The sequence below is a fragment of the Capra hircus genome, unplaced genomic scaffold, assembly GCF_001704415.2.
Source record: "Capra hircus breed San Clemente unplaced genomic scaffold, ASM170441v1, whole genome shotgun sequence".
Classification (NCBI taxonomy): domain Eukaryota; kingdom Metazoa; phylum Chordata; class Mammalia; order Artiodactyla; family Bovidae; genus Capra; species Capra hircus.
In genome coordinates this window covers 491,228-515,518 of record NW_017189541.1, presented here as the reverse complement: position 1 = coordinate 515,518, position 24,291 = coordinate 491,228, and the positions used below count along the sequence as shown (strand labels likewise).

Genomic DNA, 24,291 nt, shown 5'->3' with positions numbered 1-24,291 from the left:
GAACCTGTGTCTCCTGCACGGGCCGGCGGATTTTTTTTTTTTTTTTTTACCACTGAGCCACCAGGGAAGCCCAAGGGACCTTGCAGATATAATTAAGGTTGAAAAGTGAAAGTGAAAGTCACTCAGTCGTGGCTGACTCTTTGCAACCCGCCCCTGCCCCCCCCCCCAGGGATTATACAGTTCAGTTCAGTTCAGTCGCTCAGTCGTGTCCGACTCTTTGCGACCCCATGAATCGCAGCACGCCAGGCCTCCCTGTCCATCACCAACTCCCGGAGTTCACTCAGACTCACGCCCATCGAGTCAGTGATGCCATCCAGCCATCTCATCCTCTGTTGTCCCCTTCTCCTCCTGCCCCCAATCCCTCCCAGCATCAGAGTCTTTTCCAATGAGTCAGCTCTTCGCATGAGGTGGCCAAAGGACTGGAGTTTCAGCTTTAGCATCATTCCTTCCAAAGAACACCCAAGACTGATCTCCTTCAGAATGGACTGGTTGGATCTCCTTGCAGTCCAAGGGACTCCCAAGAGTCTTCTCCAACACCATAGTTCCAAAGCATCAATTCCTTGGTGCTCAGCTTTCTTTATAGTCCAGCTCTCACAATCCATACATGACTACTGGAAAAACCATAGCCTTGACTAGATGGACTTTGTTGGCAATGTCTCTGCTTTTAAATATGCTATCTAGGTTGGTCATAACCCTCCTTCCAAGGAGTAAGCGTCTTTTAATTTCATGGCTGCAGTCACCATCTGCAGTGATTTTGGAGCCCCCCAAAATAAAGTCTGACACTGTTTCCACTGTTTCCCCATCTATTTCCCATGAAGTGATGGGACCAGATGCCATGATCTTTGTTTTCTGAATGTTGAACTTTAAGCCAACTTTTTCACTCTCCACTTTCACTTTCATCAAGAGGCTTTTTAGTTCCTCTTCACTTTCTGCCATAAGGGTGGTGTCATCTGCATATCTGAGGTTATTGATATTTCTCCCGGCAATCTTGATTCCAGCTTCTTCCAGCCCAGCGTTTCTCATGATGTACTCTGTATGGAAGTTAAATAAGCAGGGTGACAATATACAGCCTTGACGTACTCCTTTTCCTATTTGGAACCAGTCTGTTGTTCCATGTCCAGTTCTAACTGTTGCTTCCTGACCTGCATACAGATTTCTCAAGAGGCAGGTTAGGTGATCTGGTATTCCCATCCCTTTCAGAATTTTCCACAGTTTCTTGTGATCCACACAGCCAAAGGCTTTGGCATAGTCAATAAAGCAGAAATAGATGTTTTTCGGGAACTCTCTTCCTTTTTCGATGATCCAGCGGATGTTGGCAATTTGATCTCTGGTTCCTCTGCCTTTTCTAAAACCAGCTTGAACATCAGGAAGTTCACGGTTCACATATTGCTGAAGTCTGGCTTGGAGAATTTTGAGCATTACTTTACTAGCGTGTGAGATGAGTGCAATCGTGCGGTAGTTCGAACATTCTTTGGCATTGCTTTTCTTTGGGATTGGAATGAACACTGACCTTTTCCAGTCCTGTGGCCCCTGCTGAGTTTTCCAAATTTGCTGGCATGTTGAGGGCAGCACTTTCACAACATCACCTTTCAGGATTTGAAACAGCTCAACTGGAATTCCATCACCTCCACTAGCTTTGTTTGTAGTGATGCTTTCTAAGGCCCATTTGACTTCAATCCATGGAATTAATTCTCCAGGCCAGAATACTGGAGTGGGTAACCTTTACCTTTTCTCTGGGGGGAATCTTCCCCACCCAGGGGTCGAACACAGGTCTCCCGCATTGCAGGCGGATTCTTTACCCACGGAGGCACTGGGGAAGCCCGAGAATACTGGAGTGGGTAGCCTTTCCCTTCTCCAGGTTATGGAGCTTAAAATAGGGAGATGATCCTGGATTAGCCTGATGGGTTCACTTTAATCTCAAGAGCCTTCAAAAGCAGAGAACGTTGTTGGGCTGGAGCGGGAGAGAAGGGAAGGCAGGAGGGAAGCTGGAGATGCTGAGGGAGTTATGGTCGGACCAGAGATAGGGCCCCCTTCCCTCCCCACCGCTGACCACCAGTTCAGAAGCAGGGAATTCAGCCTTACAGCCACAAGGAAGTGGGTCCAGCCATCCACCAACCTGAACAAGCTCAGAAACAGGCTCTTCCACGTCACTGCCAGGGGAGCCCAGTGAGTAGACGGCTCCGCTTTGACCGTCGTAGACCTCGAGCCAGGGGTCACAGGCGAGACGCCTCACCCACAGGGCAGTGAGATGGATCAGATACTGGTGTTGCTGCACTTGGTACACGTGGGGTCACTTATTGTTGTTCAGTTGCTCGGTCGTGTCCGACTCTTTGCGACCCCATGGACTGCAGCACGCCAGGCCTTCTGTGTCCATCACCATCTCCTGGAGCTTGCAAAAACTCATGCGCGTCGAGTCGGTGATGCCATCCAACCATCTCAGCCTCTGGGGCTGCCAGGTTGAGGTTCCTGCAACGTTCTGGGTAGGGGTCTATGTGTGGTCTCCTTGGGGGTCTGGGTTAGGGGGAGTTGTAGAGACGGCGGTCTCAGCTGTGATCTGGGGGGTGCACGGGCTCTGGAGAGTCCCAGCTGGGAGTCCACGTCCAGTCTGGGTGGACTGGGAGGGGGTCCCACCATCCAGGCAGGATCCTCCAGTCTGTGGGAGGTTCAGTGCTCTAGGCTGGAGGGTGGGCAGCGGGGCGGGGGGGGGGGAGATTGCGGTTAGTGTATCAGGAGTCTGTGGTCAGAATGGATGGTTTGCAGTCCAGGTTAAGCTCTCAGGGTCTGCGAGCCGGGAGAGGGGCCCTAGGGCAGGAGTCCAAGGTCGGGGTTGGGTCCACGTCTGGGTGGCAGGTTGTGCAGTCAGAAGGAGTCCTGGGGGTCTCAGTGTGGTCCCAGGGGTGAAAGGGCTTTGGGACCTCAGGGGCTGTGTCCCTGGGGACTGGTCCAGACAGGGACTTGTGTGTGTGAGTGTGTGTGTGTCTCTGGGGACTGTGGTCCAGACAGGGGACATGTGTGTGTGTGTCCTTGGGGACTGTGCTCCAGATAGAGGGTGTGTTTGTGTGTGTGTGTGTGTGTGTGTATCTGTGTGTGTGTGTCCCTGGGGACTGTGGTCCGGACAGAGGACTTGTGTTTGTGCATGTGTGTCCCTGGGGACTACGGTCCAGACAGGGGATGCGTGTGTGTGTGTCTGTCTGTGTGTCTATGGGGACTGTGGTCCAGACAGAGGATGTGTTTGTGTTTGTGTGTGTGCGTGTCTCTGGGGACTGTGGTCCAGAGAGGGGACGTCAGTGTATGTGTGTGTCCTTGGGGACTGTGGTCCAGACAGAGGGTGTATCTGTGTGTGTGTGTTCCTGGGGACTGTGGTCCAGACAGTGGACATGTATGAGGGGGTCTCTGGCCTGAGCTGGGGTCCTTGGGGTCCATGATTGGAGGGTCTGGGTGGGGGTCCCTGGGGTCTATGATCCAGGAGTGGGGGTCCCCGGGTCTGGGAAGGGGTCCTTGGGGTCCATGATCCTGGGGCCTGTGGTGGTCCTGGGGTCCAGGTGGGGGTCCCTGGGGTCTATGATGGGGGGGGTGTCTCCCAGGTCTGAGAAGGGGTCACTGGGGTCCATGACCCTGGGGGCTGTGGTGGTCCTGGGGTCCGGGTGGGGGTCCTTGGGGTCTCTGATCTGCGGGGGGGAATCCCAGGGTCTGGTCAGGGGTCCCTGGGGCCTATGATCCACGGGGAGGAGTTCCGAGGTCCCCATTCAGGGTGGGGGTGCTCGTCCCCAGGGGTCGGACAGGGGTCCCGGAGGGGATGGGTGTGCGCGCGCGGGGCGGGAGTCGGGGGCGCGTGCAGGTGAGGTTGGGGCGCTCGCAGGAGGGGCGGGGGCGCGCGCTCGCTCGAGACGGGGGCGCGCGCAGGAGGGGCTGGGGCGGGCGGGGGAGTCGGGGACGCGCGCGAGGTGGGAGTCGGGGGCGCGCGCGGGGAGCGGGGCGGGGGCGCGCTCGGGGCGGGAGTCGGGGGCGCGCGCAGGGCGGGGGCGCGCTCGGGGGAGTCGGGGGCGCGCTCGGGGCGGGGGGCGCGCGCAGGGCGGGAGTCGGGGGCGCGCGCGGGGAGTCGGGGGCGCGCGGGGGCGGGGGCGCGCTCGGGGCCGGAGTCGGGGGCGCGCGCAGGGCGGGGGCGCGCTCGGGGCGGGAGTCGGGGGCGCGCGCGGGGCGGGGCGTGGGCGCGGCGCGGGGCGGGCCGGCGCGGGCGCGTTTCCGCCGTCTGGCCCGGGGCTCCGAGTCCGGCCGGCGGCGCGGAAGCGGCGGCGGCGGCGGCGGCGGGGCAGCCATGTCGCCTTTGTCCGCGGCGCGGGCGGCCCTGCGGGTGTACGCGGTGGGCGCGGCGCTGATCGTGGCGCAGCTGGTGCGTCGCTGCGTGCGGGGCTTCGTGGAGCCAGGTCAGCGGCCGGGGCGCGGCGCGGGGCGGCGGCGCGGGGCCGGGGCCGCGCGGTGCGGGCGGGGCTGCGGCAGGGGGCTGGCTGGGGCCCGCGTCCCGGGCGCGGGGCGCGCCCGCCGCCCGTGCAGAGGACCCCCAGGTTCGGGGCGGAGCTGGGAAGGGGCGCGGGGAGGCGGGCGCGTCGGGCGCTCCCGGAAGCAGGGCCGGGCGGCCCGGGCGGTGGGAGGAGGCGCGCCCTCCCCGCCGCCCCGCCCGCTCCGCGCGCGCCCCGGGGGCCGGGGTAGCCAGGGGGTCCCGCGCGCCCTGGCCCGGGGGTCGCAGGTTCGTGCGCGCCGCGTCGGGCGCTCCCGGAAGCCGGCCCGGGCGGCCTGGGGGGTCGGCTTGGGGGAAGGCGCGCCCTCCCCAGCGCCCCGGGGGCCGGGGTCCCTCCAGGGGATCCGTGGGCGCCCCAACCACGGCGGGAGCCCCCCCCACCCCGGGGTCCCTGCGCTCTGCAGACCGGCATCCCGGAGGGAGGCGGGGGGCGCCCGAGATCCCGGCCTCGCGCGGGCTCCAGTAGGACGCGGCCTGCCCGGGTTTGCAGGGACTGGGGGGCTGGGGCGGTTTGGGGGGGCGCGCCAAGGGGCTGGAGGCGGCTTCTAGGGGGTCTAGGAGCCCTGGAGAGGGGAGCTTCAGTTTAGTGGCCGCCGGTTTCTCTGGCCTGCACCACCTGCGCGGAGCCTCGGGGCCCAATCTTGGCGGTCCGGGGACCCATTCGCGTCTTCACGCATATTAGGGACCCCCCCACCTCCCTTCCCCACCAATGTGGGGGGTAGTCACCTCGGTGTTCTCAGGACTTCGATCGAGGAAATCGGTGTTTCTGTCTGTTCTTGACTTGCAGGGTATCAAAATAACTCTAGGATCTGTGTGCCGTAAATGACATGTCAATTTTTTTAGGAGAAAAACAGCTACTTTTGGAAACAAAGTATTCTCTGGGAAGCGCGGAGTCCCGTTACCTTGTAACGACTCTCTTTATCATCTGGGGTAAGAGGAGAGAGAGATTCTTAAGTCCAACTGGGTTTTCAAGGGTGTTGGCCTAGCCCCCCGCCCCGAAACCGCCCCCCCCCCCCCGGCAGCCTGTGGGTAACGCTCCTGACCACCCCCGGGAGATTGGGGTGGAAAAACAGAAAGGCTGTTACTATGCTTGTGCAAATGCCCTCCCGTGCCTACACCTGCAGGAAGGCCCAGCAGGGCCCAGGCCTTGCACACCTGCAGCTCTGAGCACTTTTTTTCCTACCGTCCCTGGGTCGTCACCCGGGGAGATACATCTGGCAAGTTTATGTTGAGCTAAGCGATTAGTTTTCTGATAAACTGCATTTTGGTGCTTTTTTAAAAGCGCACGGAGCATGACTGGAAAAGACTGCAGAGGAAGGCAGAGCGGAAGGCAGAGTGCAGCTTTGGCACCTGGGCTGACTTGTAAACAGTGAAGGACTCTGAAGAGCAGTCCCATGTTTGCCCCAGACTGCCCCTAAGTTGCAGAGCACCCAGGGGAGGTTGCGGGCTTCCCTGGGGGCTCAGACAGCGAACAGTCTGCCTGCAAGGCGGGAGACCAGGGTTCGATCCCGGTGGGGAAGATTCCGTGGAGAAGGGAATGGCCGCCCACTCCAGTATTCTTGCCTGGACAATCCCACAGACAGAGGATCCTGGCGGGCCAGACACTGAACTTTGCCCAGGTATGCAGCTAAATAAACTGTAACCCAGAGGCCCAGTTCAGATGCAGACTAGCTGGGATTTTGTTTTGTTTTGTTTCGTTTCTAAAGTCTTTATTGAATTCGTTACAGCTTTGCTTCTGTTTTTATGTTTCTCTGGTTTTTTGGTCCCTGACTCATAAGGGATTTTAGCAGCCCCACCCAGGATTGAGCCTGATATTGAAACGGCCAAGTCTTACCCATTGGACCACCAGGAGAGTCCTGGTTTGGTGCCTTTAAACATCAGATGCTTTCTTTTTTAACAGTATGTATGGCCTATATAAATGTGCACACAGTATACAAAAATTAATGTGGAAATATTACAGGGAGGGAGTCACCAATTCTGACTCCATGTTGGAAGCTATTTTCTTTGACTTGGTTTTTATTATTATAAAGAAAAAAAAAAAAAGAAAGTCGCTCAGTCCTGTCTGACTCTTTACGAGCCCATGGACTGTAGCCCACCAGGCACCTCTGCCCATGGGATTTTCCAGGCAAGAATACTGGAGTGGGTTGCCATTCCCTTCTCCAGGGGATCTTCTTGACCCAGGGATCGAACCCAGGTCTCCTGCATTGTAGGCAGATTCTTTGCTGTCTGGGCCACCAGGGGAGCCCCTTTATTATTATAATCGTACTCAGTGGCTTGCCCGCAGGACCCTGCCTCTCTGTTTGACTGTCAAATAAAGTGCCTTTGGGGGGCTTCCCTGGTGGCTCAGCTAATAAAGAATCCACCTGCAGAGCTGGAGAGCTGGGTTCCATCCCTGGGTTGGGAAGATCTGCTGGAGAAGGGAAAGGCTACCCACCCCAGTATTCTGGCCTGGAGAATTCCATGGACGGTACAGTCCCTGGGGTCGCAAAGATTGCTAAATGAACGAGCGACTTTCACTTAAAGTGCATTTATTTAGCTCTGAAGAGAGAGTTTGTCCCTGCCCACCTGTGAATAGATGAGATTAACACTCCCTGTAGGAAGGCTGGACATTTCTTCGTGGGAGATGTTTTGCAAGACTGAAGACCCTTTCACGTGACTTCCACACTGTCTCTGCCTCTCAATGCAGCCTTTTGACTTCAGTTCCACATGGCTTCTTTCTCTCGGATCTATATAAGAACCTGGCATCCAGAGCCCAATAAGATGCTTACTTTGAGGTGCTAGCCTGCCATCTTGTTCGTCTACCGGCTCCCTGATTAAAGTCTCTCTCTTGCCTCAAGAGTTTCTCTCTCGGATTCAATGGCCTGTGGTCTGGAGAGCAGAGCAAGCATGGTCTCAGTGACAGAAATACTTTTTTATTTATATATTTTAAAGTGATAATGACAAACCACAGCAATGATTGCTGAAGTGCATTTGGTTGTGAAAGGTCTTTTAAAAAAAAAATTGTTAATTGAATGATAATTGCTTTAGAGTGTTGTGTTGGTTTTTACTGTAAAACAATGTGAATCGGCTATAGTTCAGTTCAGTAGTTCAGTCGTGTCCAATTCTTTGCGACCCCATGGACTGCAGCATGCAGGCTTCCCTGTTCATCACCAACTCCTGGAGTTTACCAACTCATGTCCATCGAGTCGGTGATGCCATCCAACCATCTCATCCTCTGTTGTCCCCTTCTCCTCCTGCCCTCAATCTTTCCCAGCATCAGGGTCTTTTCCAGTGAGTCAGTTCTTCACATCAGGGGGCCAAAGTATTAGAGTTTCAGCTTCAGCATCAGCCTTTCCAGTGGGCATTCAGGATTGATCTCCTTTAGGATGGACTGGTTGGATCTCCTTGCAGTCCAAGGGGCCCTCAAGAGTCTTCTCCAACACCACAGTTTAAAAGCATCCATTCTTTGGCGCTCAGCCTCACAGTCCAACTCTCACATCCATACGTGACGACTGGAAAAACCATAGCTTTGACTAGATGGACCTTTGTTGGCCACGTAATGTGTCTGCTTTTTAATACACTGTCTAGGTTGGTCATAACTTTTCTTCCAAGGAGTAAGCGTCTTTTAATTTCATGGCTGCAGTCACCATCTGCAGTGATGTTGGAGCCCAGAAAAATAAAGTCAGCCACTGTTTCCACTGTTCCCCTATCTATTTGCCAAGAAGTGATGGGACCGGATGCCATGATCTTAGTTTTTCTGAGTGTTGAGTTTTAAGCCGGCTTGAATCCAGCTGTAGGTTTACATACATCCCCTCCCTCTTGAGCCTGCCTGCCACCCCCAGGCACCCGCCGGGGCATCACAGAGCCGAGAGCTGAACTCCCGGTGCTGCAGAGCAGCTTTCCACTCGCCGTGTGTTTCACGTGCGGTCGTGTGTGTATATATGTCAACGCCGCTCTCTCAGTTCGTCCCACCATCTCCTTCCCCCACTGTGTGCCCACAGGCCCACTCTCTGTCCCTGTGCCTTGGTCCCTGCTCTGGTCTCTGATCACCCACCCAGAAAAGTCAGATCACACTTCAGATTTAAAACTTCCTTGCTTATGCTGGTTGCTAATGATTGCACGTCAGGTGTTGAATGCCTGCTGAATCTGTCTGTGGGTCATCTCAGCCCCTCGATGGTGGCTTGCTTGTGCAAATGTGGAGTTTTCTGGAGGTCAGCTGTTTCTCGTCTTTTTCGTGGCGGGGGGGGAGGGGGGGAGCTGGGAGCACGTATTCACTGCACTTGAATAACCTCTTCCGGCGTGACTGCGATAAGATGGAGGCTTCTCCCCCACGTGTATGATCCTCCCTTTGGAATTGTGCGTGGTCCTGCACGTTTTATCTGCTGGGGCAGGCGTGCGGCGTGAGCGCCCGTGGGCTCTGTGACAAGGTGGAAGAAGATGCGTGAGAAAGGAGCTGAGTCCTGAAGGGGACCTTTCCTTAAAATGTACTACTACAGACGAGAGCGTGAGAAACTCATGGCGGCTGGAGGTCTATGCGTGTCTAGAGACGCATGTGGGCAAATGAAGAATTCCTCTAATAGAGTCTGACTTCCACATTCTCTGTCTGTTACAACTTGTTGTTCAGTTGCTAAGTCGTGTCCAAATCTCCAACCCCATGGACCGCAGCACGCCAGGCTGCCCTGTCCATCAACATCTCCTGGAGTTCACTCAGACTCTTGTCCATCGAGTCGGTGATGCATCCAGCCATCTCATCCTCGGTCGTCCCCTTCTCCTCCTGCCCCCAATCCCTCCCAGCATCAGAGTCTTTTCCAAGGAGTCAACTCTTCACATGAGGTGGCCAAAGTACTGGAGTTTCAGCTTTAGCATCATTCCTTCCAATGAGTATTCAGGACTGATTTCCTTTAGGATGGACTGGTTGGACCTCCTTGCAGTCCAAGGGGCTCTCAAGAGCCCTCTCCAACACCACAGGTCAAAAGCATCCATTCTTTAGTCAAACCATTGCTTTGACTAGACGGACCTTTGTCAGCAAAGTGATGTCTCTGCTTTTCAATACGCAGTCTAGATTGGTCATAGCTTTTCTTCCAAGGAGCAAGAGCCTCTTAATTTCATGGCTGCAGTCACCATTTGTGGTGTTTTGGAGCCCAAGAAAATAAGGGTGCCACACAGATTTTCCCGTGAGAATCCTATTTCAGGGACTCCCTTGGAGGTTGCACGCTTAACGCTCCTTGCTTCCATGGCAGGGGGCGCAGCTTCCATCTGCGTTTGCGGAACTCAGCTCTTCCGTGCCTCAGGCATGGCCCCCCCAATTTTTTTTTCAAAAAAGACTTGATGCAAAAAAATCCATGATGAACAATAACCACGGGGGAAAAAAAAAAAAGTTCTGTTGCAAATAGGAGTCAGGCCTTCTGATCTGCAAAATGGACTTTGGTCTGCAAAATGGACTTCTGCGGACGGACTGACTATCCAGCTCAAGAACAGAGGTCAGCTGGCCCATTTAGGAAGCCATTTGAGGGCGGATTCTAGTTTTCAAACTGTAGGATTTTTAAAAAAGTCTGTCAAGAGGAAGTAACATCTGGTTGGTTTTGCGTGCATATAAATAGTTGGGAGCTCCAGGGAGGCAAAACCATAATTTGGTTGATCTTTGCCTCTTTTTTAGCCTTAAAAAGAAATGAGGACTCCCCCCTCCCCCAAGAGCTTTGGTTTTAGGTGGCTTTTGCTTGTCTATATGGATCCTATTCAGTTACATGTTAATACAGTTAAAACTTAAAAATTTTTTTTTCGATGATGTTGAGAAATTCTTGTCACAGTTGCTTAGCTGTGGTCACAGTATTGTGGTTATGTTTTTTTTATCTTTTATCGGGAAATACAGTTTTCTCCCAGGGAGGGGCCACAGTTGCATTTTTTTTTTTTTGAAATGTAGGAGAAACACAGAGCTACTCCACAGCTAATGTAACATTGCCAGCCCTGAGAACTCCTTTATTATTCTAGCATACTATAGATTCCATCTTGCAAAAGCATGAGGAGCCGATATTCATATGCGGTAAGTGAAAAAAAAAGTTTAAATGGTCAACACGGAAAACTACAACGTGTATTTCAGATCACGTTAACAAGACACTTACATGTTATTCCCAGTGACATTGCTTTGTTGCTGTTGCTGAGACATAACCAAGTCCTTGTGAGCCGGTGGACTGTAGCCCACCAGGCTGCTCTGTCCATGGGATTCTCCAGGCAAGAACCCTGGAGTGGGCTGCCGTTTCTTCCTCCAGGGGATCTTCCTGATGCAGGGATCGAACCCGAGTCTCCTGCATATTAGCAGGTGGGTTCATTACCACTGAGTCACCTCGGGAGCCCAACACTTTTAATTTCTCTTCCTTTTACCCGTTGAAAAATAACAAACCGCTTACATGTTATTCCCAGTAACACTTTTTTTTTTTCCCAGCGAAAAATAAGAAGTCACTTACATGTGATCCCTAGTAACATTTTTTTCAACCCAACAAAAAACAACAAGCTGCTTATATGTTATTTCCGGTAATTTTGTTTTTTCCCACCCAACAAAAAAAAAAACAACTATTTTCTCCCAAAACAAATACCAAATCAGGGAGCGCAGTTGCTGCTTTCCGTTCTTGCTGAATTCTGGAAGTCCTCGCGGAGCGGAGTGATGCTGGTCCTCCACTCGCTGACTTCATCCTTCGTCTTGGGACACGGTCGTTGTGTTTGTGGACAGTCTGGCTGGTGCCACTGCTGTAAGCAAAGGCAAGAGCTCCCCAGGCCCCGGGTAGCATCTTGGCGACGGTTTCCCCCCGAGAGATGCTAGGGTTACCCTGTGAGACGTGCTCGGCGTGGAGGCTGCTTGGACAGAACCTTCATTCCTGACTCTGAACGCGGCCGTGGACCGTGCACGTCTCACTGTGGCCCCGGCGTGGTCAGTGTGTGCGCTCCAACCCATCACACGAGACTGGACAGCGACAGAGAAAACAAAGGAGGCGGGATATGCGCGAACGCCACGTGCAGAAATGAACTCCAGGGGCTTCACTGAGGGGCCCGTGGTCACGAATCTGCCTTGCCACTCGGGGGACACCAGCTTGATCCCTGCTCTGGGGATCACGCTGTGTAGCTTGTAAGCCCACGTGCCGCAGCTGAACAGCAGCTGCCACTCACCACGACTAGAAAAAGCTTTCACGCGGCAGTGAAGACCCAGGGCAGCCCGAAAATAAAACAAACAAACAAACAAAACCCCCAAGACTCAAAACGGATTAAAGACCTAAACGTAAGACTCTGGAAACCGTAAGACTCGTAGGAGCGAACGCAGGAAGAGAGTAATTTGACTTAATTCTTAGCCGTACCTTTGTGGTCCTGGGTCTTGCGGCAAGGGAAATAAAAGCAGAAATAACCAAATGGAACCAAATGAAACGTAAAAGCTTTCTGCACAGAAAATGGAACCTTGGGCAAAACAGAAGGGCAGCCAGTGGAAAGGGAGAAAGTCTTTACAAGTAATGTGACTGATAATGGCCTTCCCAGGGGGCTCGGGGGTAAAGAATCTGTCTGCAGTGCAGGAGATACAGGAGGCCTGGATTGGATCCCTGGGTCAGGAAGATTCCCCTGGAGGGGGAAATGGCAACCCACTCCAGTATTCTTGCCTGGAGAATCCCCATGGACAGAGGAGCCTGGCAGGCTACTGTCTGTGGGGTTGCAAAGAGTCGGACATAGCAATTGAGCACGCATGCATGACTTCATAAGCGGTTTTTATCCAAAATAACATAAACAGCTCATGCACTCAAACATAAAAAAGCCCCCCAAATCACCCAATTATTTGGGCGTTTAAGGTGACTCAGTGGTAAAGAACTCGCCTGGCAGTGCAGGAAACGTAAGGATGCAGGTTCGATTCCTGGTTCAGGGAAGTCCCCTGGAGAAGGACATGGCAACCCACCCCAGTATTCTTGCCTAGAGAATCCCACAGACAGAGGAGCCTGGCGGGCTACAGTCCGTGGGGTCGCAGAGAGTCGGACATGACTGAAGCGACTTAGCATGCAACCCAATTAAAAATACCCAGAGGACCTCAGTGGACATTTTGAGCTGACATTTCTCCCAAGAAGACAGACAGGTGGCCAACAGATAAACTTGAAAAGATGCTCAGCCTGGTTGACCTCAGAGAAAGGCCAAGTAAAAGCAGAGTGGGAAAAAAAAAAAACCAAAGAAAGTGCCTTCCAGTATCCCCATCTTCCTAGGGGGCCTCGGGGAATCCTGCCACTATTTGCCCACTGGTCACGAAACTGCAAGGGGGAGACCCCCCAGGGGCAGTGCCTCCTTAGGCCATTGCTTCGTCACGATGCTTCCTGCAGGACCACGGACCTCAGACCGCCTTCAGCCTGACAGCTCCGATCGTTCGTCGTGGTTGGCATCACGATGAACACGTAGTAAGAAAGTCTGATGATAGTGAATCGCATTACCCATGTAGGACGGAAGAGCTCCATTCCAGAGCCCCGCTGTGGTGCCTGCTGCGAGGATCCCCTCGCTCTAGGGGACCGCCTTTCCCAGGCCCAGGCGCCCCCCACTCCTAGCATTAGATTCAGGCTTGCTTTCCGCTGGGACAGTGTGTGGGGTCCCCGGGACCAAGGATCAGAGACCAGTGACTTCAAACCAGAAGCATCCATCCTCCCCCAGCCCTGGGGACCAGATGTAGAGCTCACGGGGTCCCAGTGCTGAGCTCTGTCCGGAGGCTCCAGGGGAGTGTCCTCCCCGCCTCTTCAAGCTTCTGGGAGCCCCGGGCGTCCATTCCTGGGCTGGTGGCCGCCTCCCTCCCGTCTCTGCCTCCGTCTCCACGTGGCTTCTCCGCTGCGTCCGTGTCTCTCCTCTTCTATGTCTTATAAGGACCTTGTCCTTGGGTTTAAGGCCACCCCCATCCAGGAGGAACCTCATCTCAGACCTTCACTCCATCATGTCTGCAGATAACTTATTTCCATGTAATGTCCTCTTCTGAGGACTCTTCTGAGGACAAAGCCTCTTCTGAGGCTTTGGGAGGACATGAATTTTCAGTGGAGGGTGCTTTTTCAGCCCACTGTCATTACTGAGTTTTGAACATTTGAGCCAACACTCAGAAAATGCCTGGTGGCTGCAGTTTGTGACTTAACTGTGAGTGCTGTATAGCAGCTTGAACAAAGTCCGGGAGATGGTGAAGGACAGGGAAGCCTGGCGTGCTGCGGTCCATGGGGTCGCAGAGGGTCGGGCACGACTGAGAGTCCAGACAGCAACAGGAGACTGGAAGCTTGCAGATTTAACAGACACCTTTTTAAATTTGCTTTCATCAAAGAATTTCTTTTTTTTTAACAAATTGCTGTTTATTTGATTTACAGGGCTGTGTTAGTTTCATGGGTACAGCAAAGTGATTCAGTTGGGCACGCACATATATTCATATTCTTTTCCATTACAGCAAGATGATAGTATATATCATCTGGATATATAATCATATAATGAATATAGTTTCCTGTTGTATACGGTAACTAGGTCCCTGTCAGTCATCTAGTTTATATATAGTCGGAAAGTGAGAGTTGCTCAGTCGTGTCTGACTCTTTGAGACCCCCATGGACTTATACAGCCCATGGGATTCTCCAGGCCAGAATACTGGAGTGGGTAACCTTTCCCTTCTCCAGGGGCTCTTCTCAATCCAGGGATTGAACTGAGGTCTTCCACATTGCGGGCAGATTCTTTACCAGCTGAGCCACCAGGGAAGCCCAAGAATACTGGAGTGGGTAGCCTTTCCCTTCTCCAGGGGCTCTTCTCAACCCAGGGACTGAACCCGAGTCTCCCACACTGCAGGCAGATTCTTTACCAGCTGAGCCACCAGGGAAGCCCAAGAATACTGGAGTGGGTAGCCTTTCCCTTCTCCAGGGGCTCTTTTCAATCCAGGGATTGAACTGAGGTCTTCCACACTGCAGGCGGATTCTTTACCAGCTGAGCTACCAGGGAAGCCTGTAACGGATACAGTTTCCTGTTGTAGACAGTACGTAGGTCCTTGTTAGTTACCTAGTTTATATACAGCTGTGTGTATCTGTTAATCCCAAACTCCTAATCTCTCTCTCCTCCTTCCGCTTTGGTAGCCGTAAGCTTTCTGTCTGCAAGTAACAGACACCTTTAATGTTTTCTTGATATAGTCTTTTTTTGTATGTTTCTGGGCCGCAGGCAGGATCCTAGTTCCGCGCGCACGGATCCAACCTGTGCCCCCTGCTACGCATGAAACAGAGGTGGAGCTGCCGTCTATAAAACAGGCGACTCACGTTCCCCCTGCGAGCGTGGAGCCTCAACCACTCGGCGCCCAGGGAGGTCCCTTGACACCTCTTAAGAAAACTCAGCTTGCCTTGTGGGTGTCCCGGCCCTCTGACTGGCAGCTCCACGGGGCCGAACGTGTGGGCATCGCCTGCGCTGGCAGCCTGGGGACCTGAGCTCTGAGAGCCCAGGGGCACGGCACCACGGCTGGTTGGCTTTGCAGTGTCCCGGTGTTTGGGGCCACGAGGCGGGGGGCATTCTGAGACATTCCAGGGACGGAGAATTCCCTTCCTGCCCCAGTCTGGCATCCATTCCCAGATGGATGGAACCCAGGCCCCCTGCATTGGAAGCTTGGCGTCTTAGCCACTGGACCACCAGCAAAGTCCCCATATTCCCTAGTTTTTAAAAAAATATATATTTTATTGGATTGCCTGTATAACTAAGAATCATAGCGCTGTTTGCCTTCCACTTTCTTAACTCCACTCCGTACGATGATCTCTAGGTCCGTCCATGTTGCAGCAAGTGGCATTAGTTAATTCTTTCTCATGGCTGAGTAATATTCCACTGTATACACGTACCACCTGCCCTGTATCCAATCCTCTGTTGATGGACACTCAGGTTGCTTCCGTGTCTTGGCTATTTAGAATAGTGTTGGAATGAACACTGAAGTGCGTGCATCTTTTTGAATTGCAGTTTTGTCTGGATATCATGCCCAGGAATGGGACGGCAGGATCATACGGGAGCTGTGTCTTTAGTTTCTAAAAGGACGTCCGTATTGTTCTCCATAGTGGCTGCACCAGCTCACATTCCCGCCAACAGGGTAGCAAGGGGCCCCTTTTCTGCACATCCTTGCCAACATTTGTTACTTGTGTGTTTTTTTTTTTTTTTTCATGAAAGCCAGTGTGACGGGGGTGAGGTGATACCTCATTGTGGAGAGAAAGGCATCATTGAAAAACATAAAATTTGAAAAAACAACTTGAATGCTGGTCTGCCAGCCTCGCATCTGCTTGTACGTGCTTAGTCCCGCAGTCGTGTCTGACTCTGCGACCCTGTGGACATCAGCCTGCCGGACTCCTCTGTCCATGGGGATTGTCCAGGCTAGAATACTGGAGTGGGTTGCCATGCCCCCCCTCCAGCGGATCTTCCCAACCCAGGGATCGAACCCAGGTCTCCCGCATTGCAAGCGGATTCTTTACCATCTAAGCCACCAGGGAAGCCCAAGAATACTGGAGTGGGTAACCTATTGCTTCCCCAGGGGATCTTCCTGACCCAGGGGTCTCCTGCATTGCACGCAGGTTCTTTACTAGCTGGGCTATCAAGGAAGATCAAGAATACTGCAGTGGGTAGCCTATCCCTTCTGTACGGGGTCTTCTCGACCGAGGCATCCAATCGGGGGTCTCTGCATTGCAAGCAGATTCTTCACCAGCTGAGCCACCAGGGAAGCCCAAGAATACTGCAGTGGGTAGCCTGTCCCTTCTCCAGGGGATCTTCCCAACCCAGGGGTCTCCTGCATTGCAGGCAGGTTCTTTACCATCTAAGCCACCAGGGAAGCCCAAGAATACTGCAGTGGGTAACCTATTGCTTCTCCAGGGGATCTTCCCAACCCAGGGGTCTCCTGCATTGCAGGCGGATTCTTGACCAGGTGAGCCACCGGGGAAGCCCAAGAATACTGCAGTGGGTAGCCTGTCCCTTCTCTACGGGATCTTCTCGACCGGGGCTTCGGATCGGGGGTCTCCTGCATTGCAGGCAAATTCTTTACTAGCTGAGTCACCAGGGAAGCCCAAGAATACTGGAGTGGGTAGCCTGTCCCTTCTCCAGGGGATCTTCCTGACCCAGGGGTCTCCTGCATTGCAGGCAGGTTCTTTACCAGCTGAGCTACCAGGGAAGCTCAAGAATACTGGAGTGAGTAGCCTGTCCCTTCTCTAGGGAATCTTCCCGACCCAGGCATCCAACCAGGGGTCTCCTGCGTTGCAGGCGGATTCTTGACCAGGTGAGCCACAAGGGACATACGGTGCCTGTCTGAGAAGCCCCACCTGTCCTGCTCTTATCTGGGCCAGTTTTCTTGGTGGCCTTTGACACGCTTGCGTCCTGACCAGAAGTCTTTAGGAGTGGGGGACGTGGGTCCTCTTGGCCTGGCAAGGGGGTGTTTGGGAACTGTGCGGTCTGCCTAGGGAACAGACCCACCTGCTTGTTTGCGGGGCTGGTTTATTTCCCAGAACAGGACGTAATAACACCAGCTCAGGTGAGGAAAGAGCTGTCATGAGGAGTCCAAAGAGGATGGAAACACTAAAAAAAAAAAAAAAAAAAAAATCAATAAACGCATGTCTCCGACGCACCTGGATGGAACAGCTGCTCGCTTTTCAGATTGAGCCCTCGCCGCTTTGCCACCAGCTGGAGCGGCGGCCTCGGGGTTGGTCCCCACTTCCATGCACCCTCGTTTCCAGAGCCACCCCGCTCCCCGCCCCCGCCCCGCCCCACCGGCTGGCCGGGCGGAGCCGGGGCGTCTTCTCACGCTCTTTGTTCTGCTGCTTCTCGGCAGGTCGTCCCGAATGAGCGGAGGCCCAGCCGGGGGCGGCGCGATGGAGTGCAAGAGCCTGGAGGGCGGGCAGAGCGACCTCAAGCTGGTGGCGCACCCGCGCGCCAAGAGCAAAGTGTGGCGCTACTTCGGCTTCGACACGAACGCGGAGGGCTGTATCCTGCAGTGGAAAAAGATTTACTGTCGTATATGCATGGCCCAGATCGCCTACTCGGGCAACACCTCCAACCTGTCCTACCACCTGGAGAAGAACCACCCCGACGAGTTCTGCGAGTTCGTCAAGAGCAACACGGAACAGATGCGCGAGGCCTTCGCCAGCGCCTTCTCCAAGCTGAAGCCGGACCCCGCGCAGCCCGGCGGCGCCCCGGAGCCGCTGGCCACCAAGGCCGGCGCGCACGGCCACGAGAGCCGCAGGCAGCAGGAGCTGACCGCCGCCGTCATGGGCCTCATCTGCGAGGGCCTCTACCCGGCCTCCATCGTCGACGAGCCCACGTTCAGGGCGCTGCTGAAGGCCGCCGAGCCGCGCTACGAGCTGCCGAGTCGCAAGTTCCTCTGCGGCAAGGCCATCCCCGAGCGCTATGGCGCCGTGCGGGAGGCGGTGCTCAAGGAGCTGGCGGACGCCGCCTGGTGCGGCGTCTCCACCGACCTGTGGCGCAGCCAGACCCAGAACCGCACTTACGTGACGCTGTCGGCACACTTCCTGGGCCGCGCGGCCCCCCACGGGCTGGCGGTGGGCTCCCGCTGCCTCAAGACCTTCGAGGTGCCCGAGGAGAACGCGGCCGAGACCATCACGCGCGTCCTCTACGAAGCGTTCATCGAGTGGGGCGTCCACGCCAAGGTCTTCGGCGCCACCACGGACCGCGGCAAGGACCTGGCCCAGGCCTGCTCGCTGCTCGACATCCCGGTCCATATGCCGTGCCTCGGCCACACCTTCGACGCGGCCATCCGCCAGGCCTTCCGGCTGCCCAAGCTGGGCGCGCTGCTGGGCCGCTGCGCCAAGCTGGTGGCCTACTTCCAGCAGTCGTCCGTGGCCATGGTGATGCTCCACGAGAAACAGAGGCAGCAGAACGCGGCCCCCTGCATGCTGGTCAGCAACCGCGTGGCCTGGTGGGGCAGCACGCTCGCCATGCTGCAGCGCCTCAAGGAGCAGCAGTTTGCCATCGCCGGGGTCCTGCTGGAGGACACCAACAACCACCACCTCATGCTGGAGGCCGCCGAGTGGGCCACCATCGAGGGCCTGGTGGAGCTGCTGCAGCCGTTCAAGCAGGTGGCGGAGATGCTCTCGGCCTCCAAGCACCCCACCATCAGCATGGTCAAGCCGCTGCTGCACATGCTTCTGAACACAACGCTCAACCCCAAGGAGACGGACCCCAAGGAGATCAGCATGGCGAAGGAGGTGATCGCCAAGGAGCTCGCCAAGACCTACCAGGACAGCCCCGAGATCGACCTGTTCCTCAACGTGGCCACCTTCCTGGACCCGCGCTACAAGAGGCTGCCGTTCCTCTCCACTTTCGAGCGGCAGCAGGTGGAGAACCGCGTGCTGGAGGAGGCCAAGGGCCTCCTGGAGAAGGTCAAAGAGGGCGCCTACCGCGCGTCCGAGGACAAGGCGGCCACGCCGCCCGAGGAGCCGCCGCCGGCCAAGAAGCCGGCGCCCTCGCCCACCCCGCCGCCGGCCAGCGTCATCAACGACATGCTGGCCGAGATCTTCTGCCCCACCGGGGGCGTGGAGGACCAGGAGGAGTGGCACGCCCAGGTGGTGGAGGAGCTGAGCAACTTCAAGTCGCAGAAGCCCCTGGGGCTCAACGAGGACCCGCTCAAGTGGTGGTCGGACCGCCTGGCGCTGTTCCCGGTGCTGCCGAAGGTGCTGCAGAAGTACTGGGCCGTGGCGGCCACGCGCGTCGGCCCCGAGCGCCTCTTCGGCTCGCGCGCCACCGTGGTGAGCGCCAAGCGCAACCGCCTGGCCCCCGCGCACGTGGACGAGCAGGTCTTCCTGTACGAGAACGCGCGCGGCGGCGCCGACGCGGAGCTGGAGGACGAAGACGAGGGCGAGTGGGGCCTGGACCACGAGCAGGCCTTTGCGCCCGGCGAGGCGGCCCACGCCGGCTTCTTCGGCGTCCGGGACGGCAGCTTCGTGTAGCCGGGGCGGGGGCTGGCGGGCGCCGGCAGGGGCGGGGGCGGTGCGCAGCCGCGCGCCCGGGGGCGGTACCCGTGTGGATGCCCGGCTGTCGGGACTGACGCCCCCGCCACCCCAGCACGGGTTGGCACACTGCTGCTGGGAAGGCGGGAAGCCAGCAGAAAAGGGACGCGGATCTTTGGGGTGTGTGTGTGTGTGTGTGTGTGTGTGTGTGTGTGTGTGTGTGCCCCAGAGGGGAGACGCGGACTCTGGGTGGTCCAGAGAAGGGAGACGGACTCTGGGTGGTCCCAGACAAGACAGACAGACTTTGGATGCCCGAGGACAAAGACGGACTCTGGATGGTCCACAGAGGAGAGAGATGGACTCTGGGTGGTCTCAGACAAGAGACACGGACTCTGCGTGGTCCACAGACGAGAGAGACGGACTCTGGGTGGTCCACAGACGAGAGAGAGACGAGGCTCTTGAGTGGTCCAAACCTGGTGAAAACAAGTGAAGTGTTTCCTCTGCAGGGGGCGGCAGCGGTGTGTGGGGGGACCCCCTTGTATCCCAGGAACAGGGAAAGAAATGACTTGTAAAAACCGGCGGCGTCCGCCCATCGGATTACCAATCTCAACGCCCCCGACGCTAGCATGGCCGGCGGGGGCGTTCTGACTCCCCTCTGTTAATTCCGTACCTGCAGTGTCCCATGTTGTCACGCCAGGGAGGGTTTGGGGTGAATCAGGGACAAATGTTAATCAGGGGGCCGCTGAGGACGAAAGCCCCTTCCGTGTTCCCCAAAGCCCACCTCTCCCCGAGCACCACTTGCACGCTGCACCCGCGCCCCGGGCACCATCCGCGGCTGTAAGCCCTGTCGGTCCGTAAAGGAGCACGCCTACCTTGTCAATTACCAGGGAACCTGGAGACACGCTTTAGCCACCCGCCCTGTCTTCAAGGCGTGATGGAACATGTCACCCTTCAGCCCGTGGTGCCATCGCTTATAAAAAAGCCGAAAAAGAGATACTGGGTGTGGTTTCTTTTCTGCCACCCACGAGTGTTTTTTTGTTTTTGTTTTCTCCCCTCCCCTCCCTTCCCCGAATTCACGGTCCTTGCCAGGTTCCCTAGCGCTTGTGTTGTCGAGGTGGTGTTTGCGGGACCAGATGCTTCAAAAACGCTTCCCGGGGGCTCCGTGGTAAAGAACCTGCCTGCTAAGGCAGGTGACCTGGGTTCGATCCCTGGGTCGGGAAGATCCGCTGCAGGAGGGCATGGCAACCCACTCCAGTATTCTTGCCTGGAGAATCCCATGGACAGAGGAGCCTGGCGGGGCTACAGTCCCTGGGGTCACAGAGAGCGAGATGACTGAGCAAGTCTACAGCAACAATCCCCAATTAACACTGTTGTGACGGTTTCCTGTGGACAGCAAAGAGACTCAGCCACACGTACACAAGTACTCTCCCCCAAACTCCCCTCCCATCCAGGCTGCCACGTGACACTGAGCAGAGTCCCCTGTGCTGTCCAGCAGGTCCTTGCTGGTTCTCCATGTTAAATACAGCAGTGTGTCCATGTCCATCCCAAACACCCTGACTATCCCTTCCCCCATCCTTTCCCCTGGTCACCATAAGGTTTTTACAGAGGATTGAGCAGAGTTCCCTGTGCTGGACAGCAGGTCCTTGCTGGTTCTCCACGTTAAATACAGCAGTGTGCCCACGTCTGTCCGGAGCCTTTACACGGTGAGGACGGACCACGTGTACCCCCAGGGCGTCCAGGTTTTTTCCGTCTCCTCCAATCTTTCCCTGCTCCCTCCCTCGCTCTCCTTTCTTTTAAGAAAACAAGCTACCCCAGAAACAGCCTCGGAGGTCAGCATCCATCCTCTTTGTCCTTTTCTGTGTTTTATGGGTTGCCTCTAATCCAGGGTGGCTCGGGGATGCCACATCAGACATCAAATTATTTCATTTCGAGCTTAAATGGGCCCTTTTTCAGGCATGAAAACCTGCCACTTTCAGAGCTTTCTCCATCGAACACAAAAGTGGAACATGTCCGTAAATGTCTCAGATAAAAGGTCATTGCCGGCATCCAGAACTTCTCGTAAAGACACGGCCGCTAACTGTCATGGACCTGTCTTATCTGGGTCTGCCCAGGACTCTGCTTCCAGGAAATGGAGTGTGTTTCGCGCTCAGGTCTTGCCATCAAAATCCTGATTCTGTGCTTCCTCTAAGTGGTGTTTGTCCCATGCTCAGTAAAGTCACAATGAAGTCACGATTCTCAGATGTTCCTTTTTTTTTTTTTTCCCCTTGTGTGCGGAAGGGTACTGTTTCCTTTATCCCAAGCAGCCCCTACGAGGATGGCAGGTCTGGGCTGAAAGGAAGCATAGATCACGGTTGTACATATTTGTTTTGAGTGAAGCGGCTGAGGATGTGTTCCTGGCCCCTGGTGGTGGGATGTCGGGCTGATTTGCTGGTGGACGACGTGGGTGGAGGTAGCTGGGGAGCCCCAAGGAGCTGTGTCTTGAAGCCCTTGTAAAGCGAGGCGGTCACAACAGTTGTGATCTGTTGGGGAGAGGGCGGGGAGGTCTTCCCTGAGTAGTCCCCCGGCCTGGGATTAGCGGAGTCCTGTGGTAGCATCTCAATCGCGGCCAGCCTCTGGATGGAAAACGGCGGGGGCCGGGGGGGGGGGGGCCTGTCCATCCAGCTTCCCGGGAGGACCGCTTTAGCTCATCATGACCGCTTTGTCTTCCCGTCCTTCCCCCAGGGGGGTATGACTTGCGGGAGGTGGGGAGGGGCAGGCATTCACGTTTTGAGTCTTGATCAAGTCTCCATGCTCCCTGGATCCCTGTCGATGTCATTTTGGGTCTGAGAGACACGGCTGCTTCTCACCGAGGCTCGGGGAAGCAAACAGCCAAGCGTGCGGAGAACACGGTCGGTTTTCACGGCTTTGTGCTGCTTTTCCGATGGGCTACCCAGGTGGCTCAGCTGGTAAAGAATCGGCCCGCAGTGCAGAAGACCTGAGTTCAATCCCTGGGTTGGGAAGTTCCCCTGGAGAATGGAGAGGCTACCCACTCCAGTGTTCTGGCCTGGAGAATCCCACTGACCGTATAGTCCATGCGGGGGGTAAAGAGTCGGACACACTGTGTCTCTTAATGTCCTAGTTTGTATCTCTTAATCTCTGCGCCTCATCCTGACCTTCCCAATACCCTTCCCCCAGTGGTCATCACTAGTTGGTTCTCTCCATCTGCGAGTCTGTTTCTTTTTGATATATTTATTCATTAAATATTTTAGATTCTGCATACAGGTGGTAACATGCTATTTCTGTGTTTGTGATTTATGTCACTAGATGTGATACCCTCCGAGTCCGTCTGTATTGTCACAGGTCGCAAAAATTTGTTCTTGTTTATGACTGAGTAATATTCCATTGTGTGTGTGTGTGTGTATTCAAGTTATTTATGTGTAATTCTTCAAATACAGTGAAGTGCTACATCATTCTGTCATGGTTTCTGATTCACTTTAACATCTACCTACTTTGGCCACCTCATGCGAAGAGCCGACTCATTGGAAAAGACCCTGATGCTGGGAGGGATTGTGGGCAGGAGGAGAAGGGGACGACAGAGGATGAGATGGCTGGGTGGCATCACGGACTCGATGGACGTGAGTCTGAGTGAACTCCGGGAGTTGGTGACGGACAGGGAGGCCTGGCGTGCGGCGATTCCCAGGGTCACAAAGAGTCGGACGCAACTGAGCGACTGAACTGAACCGACTGAACTGAACTGACCTGTCGTCTATCCATATGAGCATATTCTGTTTTTCATAGTCCTTCCCACTATCGGTTATTGCAAGACACTGAATTTAGTCCCCGTGCTATGAGGTAGCTCCTTGTTTCTTATTTTATACACAGTAGTCTATGAAATAGTAGTCTATGAAATAGTAGTATGTACCTGTTAGTCCCAAATTCCTCATCTGTCCCTGCTCCCCTTTGCCCTGTGGGAACCAAACGTTTGTCTCCTACGTCTGCTTCTGTCTTGTAACTAAGTTCATTTGTACCGTTTTTTTAGATTTCACATGGAAATGACACCCTATGGTGTTTGTCTTTCTGATCTGTTTCGCTCGGTGCGATCATCTCTAGGTTCGTCGTCCGTCTTGCTGCAAGTGGTGTTATGCCGTCCCTTTTCCTGGCTGAGTGATACTCCGTTGCACGTGTATGTACCGCCGCTTTTTTAATCCAGCCCTCTACTGATGGACATTTAGCCTGCTTCCACGTCTCGGCTGTTGTGATCAGTGCTTCAGTGAACACTGGGACGCACGTAGCTTCTAGAATTATCGTTTTCTCCAGATACATATGCCCAGGAGTGGGATTGCAGGATGATACGGCAGCTCTATTTTTAGTTCTTTTTCTTGAGGAACTCGCTTTCTGTTCTTGTGGTGGCTGCATCCATTTCCATTCCCATCAACTAGTGTGAGAGGGTATCCCTGTTCTTTTTGATTCTGTTTCTGTTGTTGAGAAACATAAAATGCATTGATAAACATACGCGCCATCTGACCAAGAAGTGTGATAAGCCCCAACGGCCAGAGCTTCCCCATGCTCCCCCAGCACGAGGTTTTTCTGCCATTTTCCTTCTTTTCTGGGACAAAAATCTGAGTCCGTGCAGTCCGTCTAGTTGGAGAAGCAGCCCGCGTCGGTCTCCGGACACATCTTGCTTCTGCGTCCATGTAGCCTGCTCCCTGTGACTGTTAATTCTGTCCCGTACGCCGATCTTTAACCATCCAGCCAGGGGCCGTCTGTGGCTCATGGTAGTAGTAATAGCATTAGATGCTCGGTTGTGTCCAACTGCCTGCAACCCCATGGGCTGTAGCCCGCCAGGCTCCTCTGCCCAAGGCATTCTGCAGGCAAGAATGCTGG

General features: G+C 55.0%; 2 protein-coding genes across 6 annotated transcripts in view; both read left to right on the top strand.

The window, feature by feature from the left end:
- The first annotated feature begins 4,285 nt into the window (after positions 1–4,285).
- Positions 4,286–21,660, top strand: ZBED1 (zinc finger BED-type containing 1). 3 transcript variants are annotated; one of them, XM_018044438.1, is made up of 2 exons: positions 4,286–4,424; positions 17,295–21,657. In XM_018044438.1, the coding sequence occupies exon 2, from the start codon at positions 17,305–17,307 to the stop codon at positions 19,426–19,428; it is 2,124 nt and encodes a 707-aa protein (XP_017899927.1). In that variant the 5' UTR covers positions 4,286–4,424; positions 17,295–17,304; the 3' UTR covers positions 19,429–21,657. The 3 variants fall into 3 exon arrangements, with proteins under 3 accessions (XP_017899927.1, XP_017899928.1, XP_017899929.1); XM_018044439.1 differs by lacking the exon at positions 4,286–4,424 and adding an exon at positions 4,709–4,744 and having other exon boundaries at positions 17,295–21,660; XM_018044440.1 differs by lacking the exon at positions 4,286–4,424 and adding an exon at positions 16,725–16,745 and having other exon boundaries at positions 17,295–21,660.
- Positions 4,289–24,291, top strand: part of DHRSX (dehydrogenase/reductase X-linked) — a 182,244-nt gene continuing 162,241 nt past the window's right edge. For all 3 annotated transcript variants that reach the window (XR_001917644.1, XR_001917643.1, XM_018044442.1), the window contains exon 1: positions 4,289–4,424. Coding sequence is in view for 1 of the 3 variants with exons in the window: in XM_018044442.1 (XP_017899931.1) it covers positions 4,316–4,424 (109 nt within the window). In the remaining 2 variants the exon portion in view is untranslated. The remainder of the gene's footprint in view (positions 4,425–24,291) is intronic.

Coding starts and splice junctions, on each gene's coding strand:
- ZBED1 (XM_018044439.1), top strand. CDS start 17,305: ATGAGCGGAGGCCCAGCCGGGGGCGGCGCGATGGAGTGCAAGAGCCTG.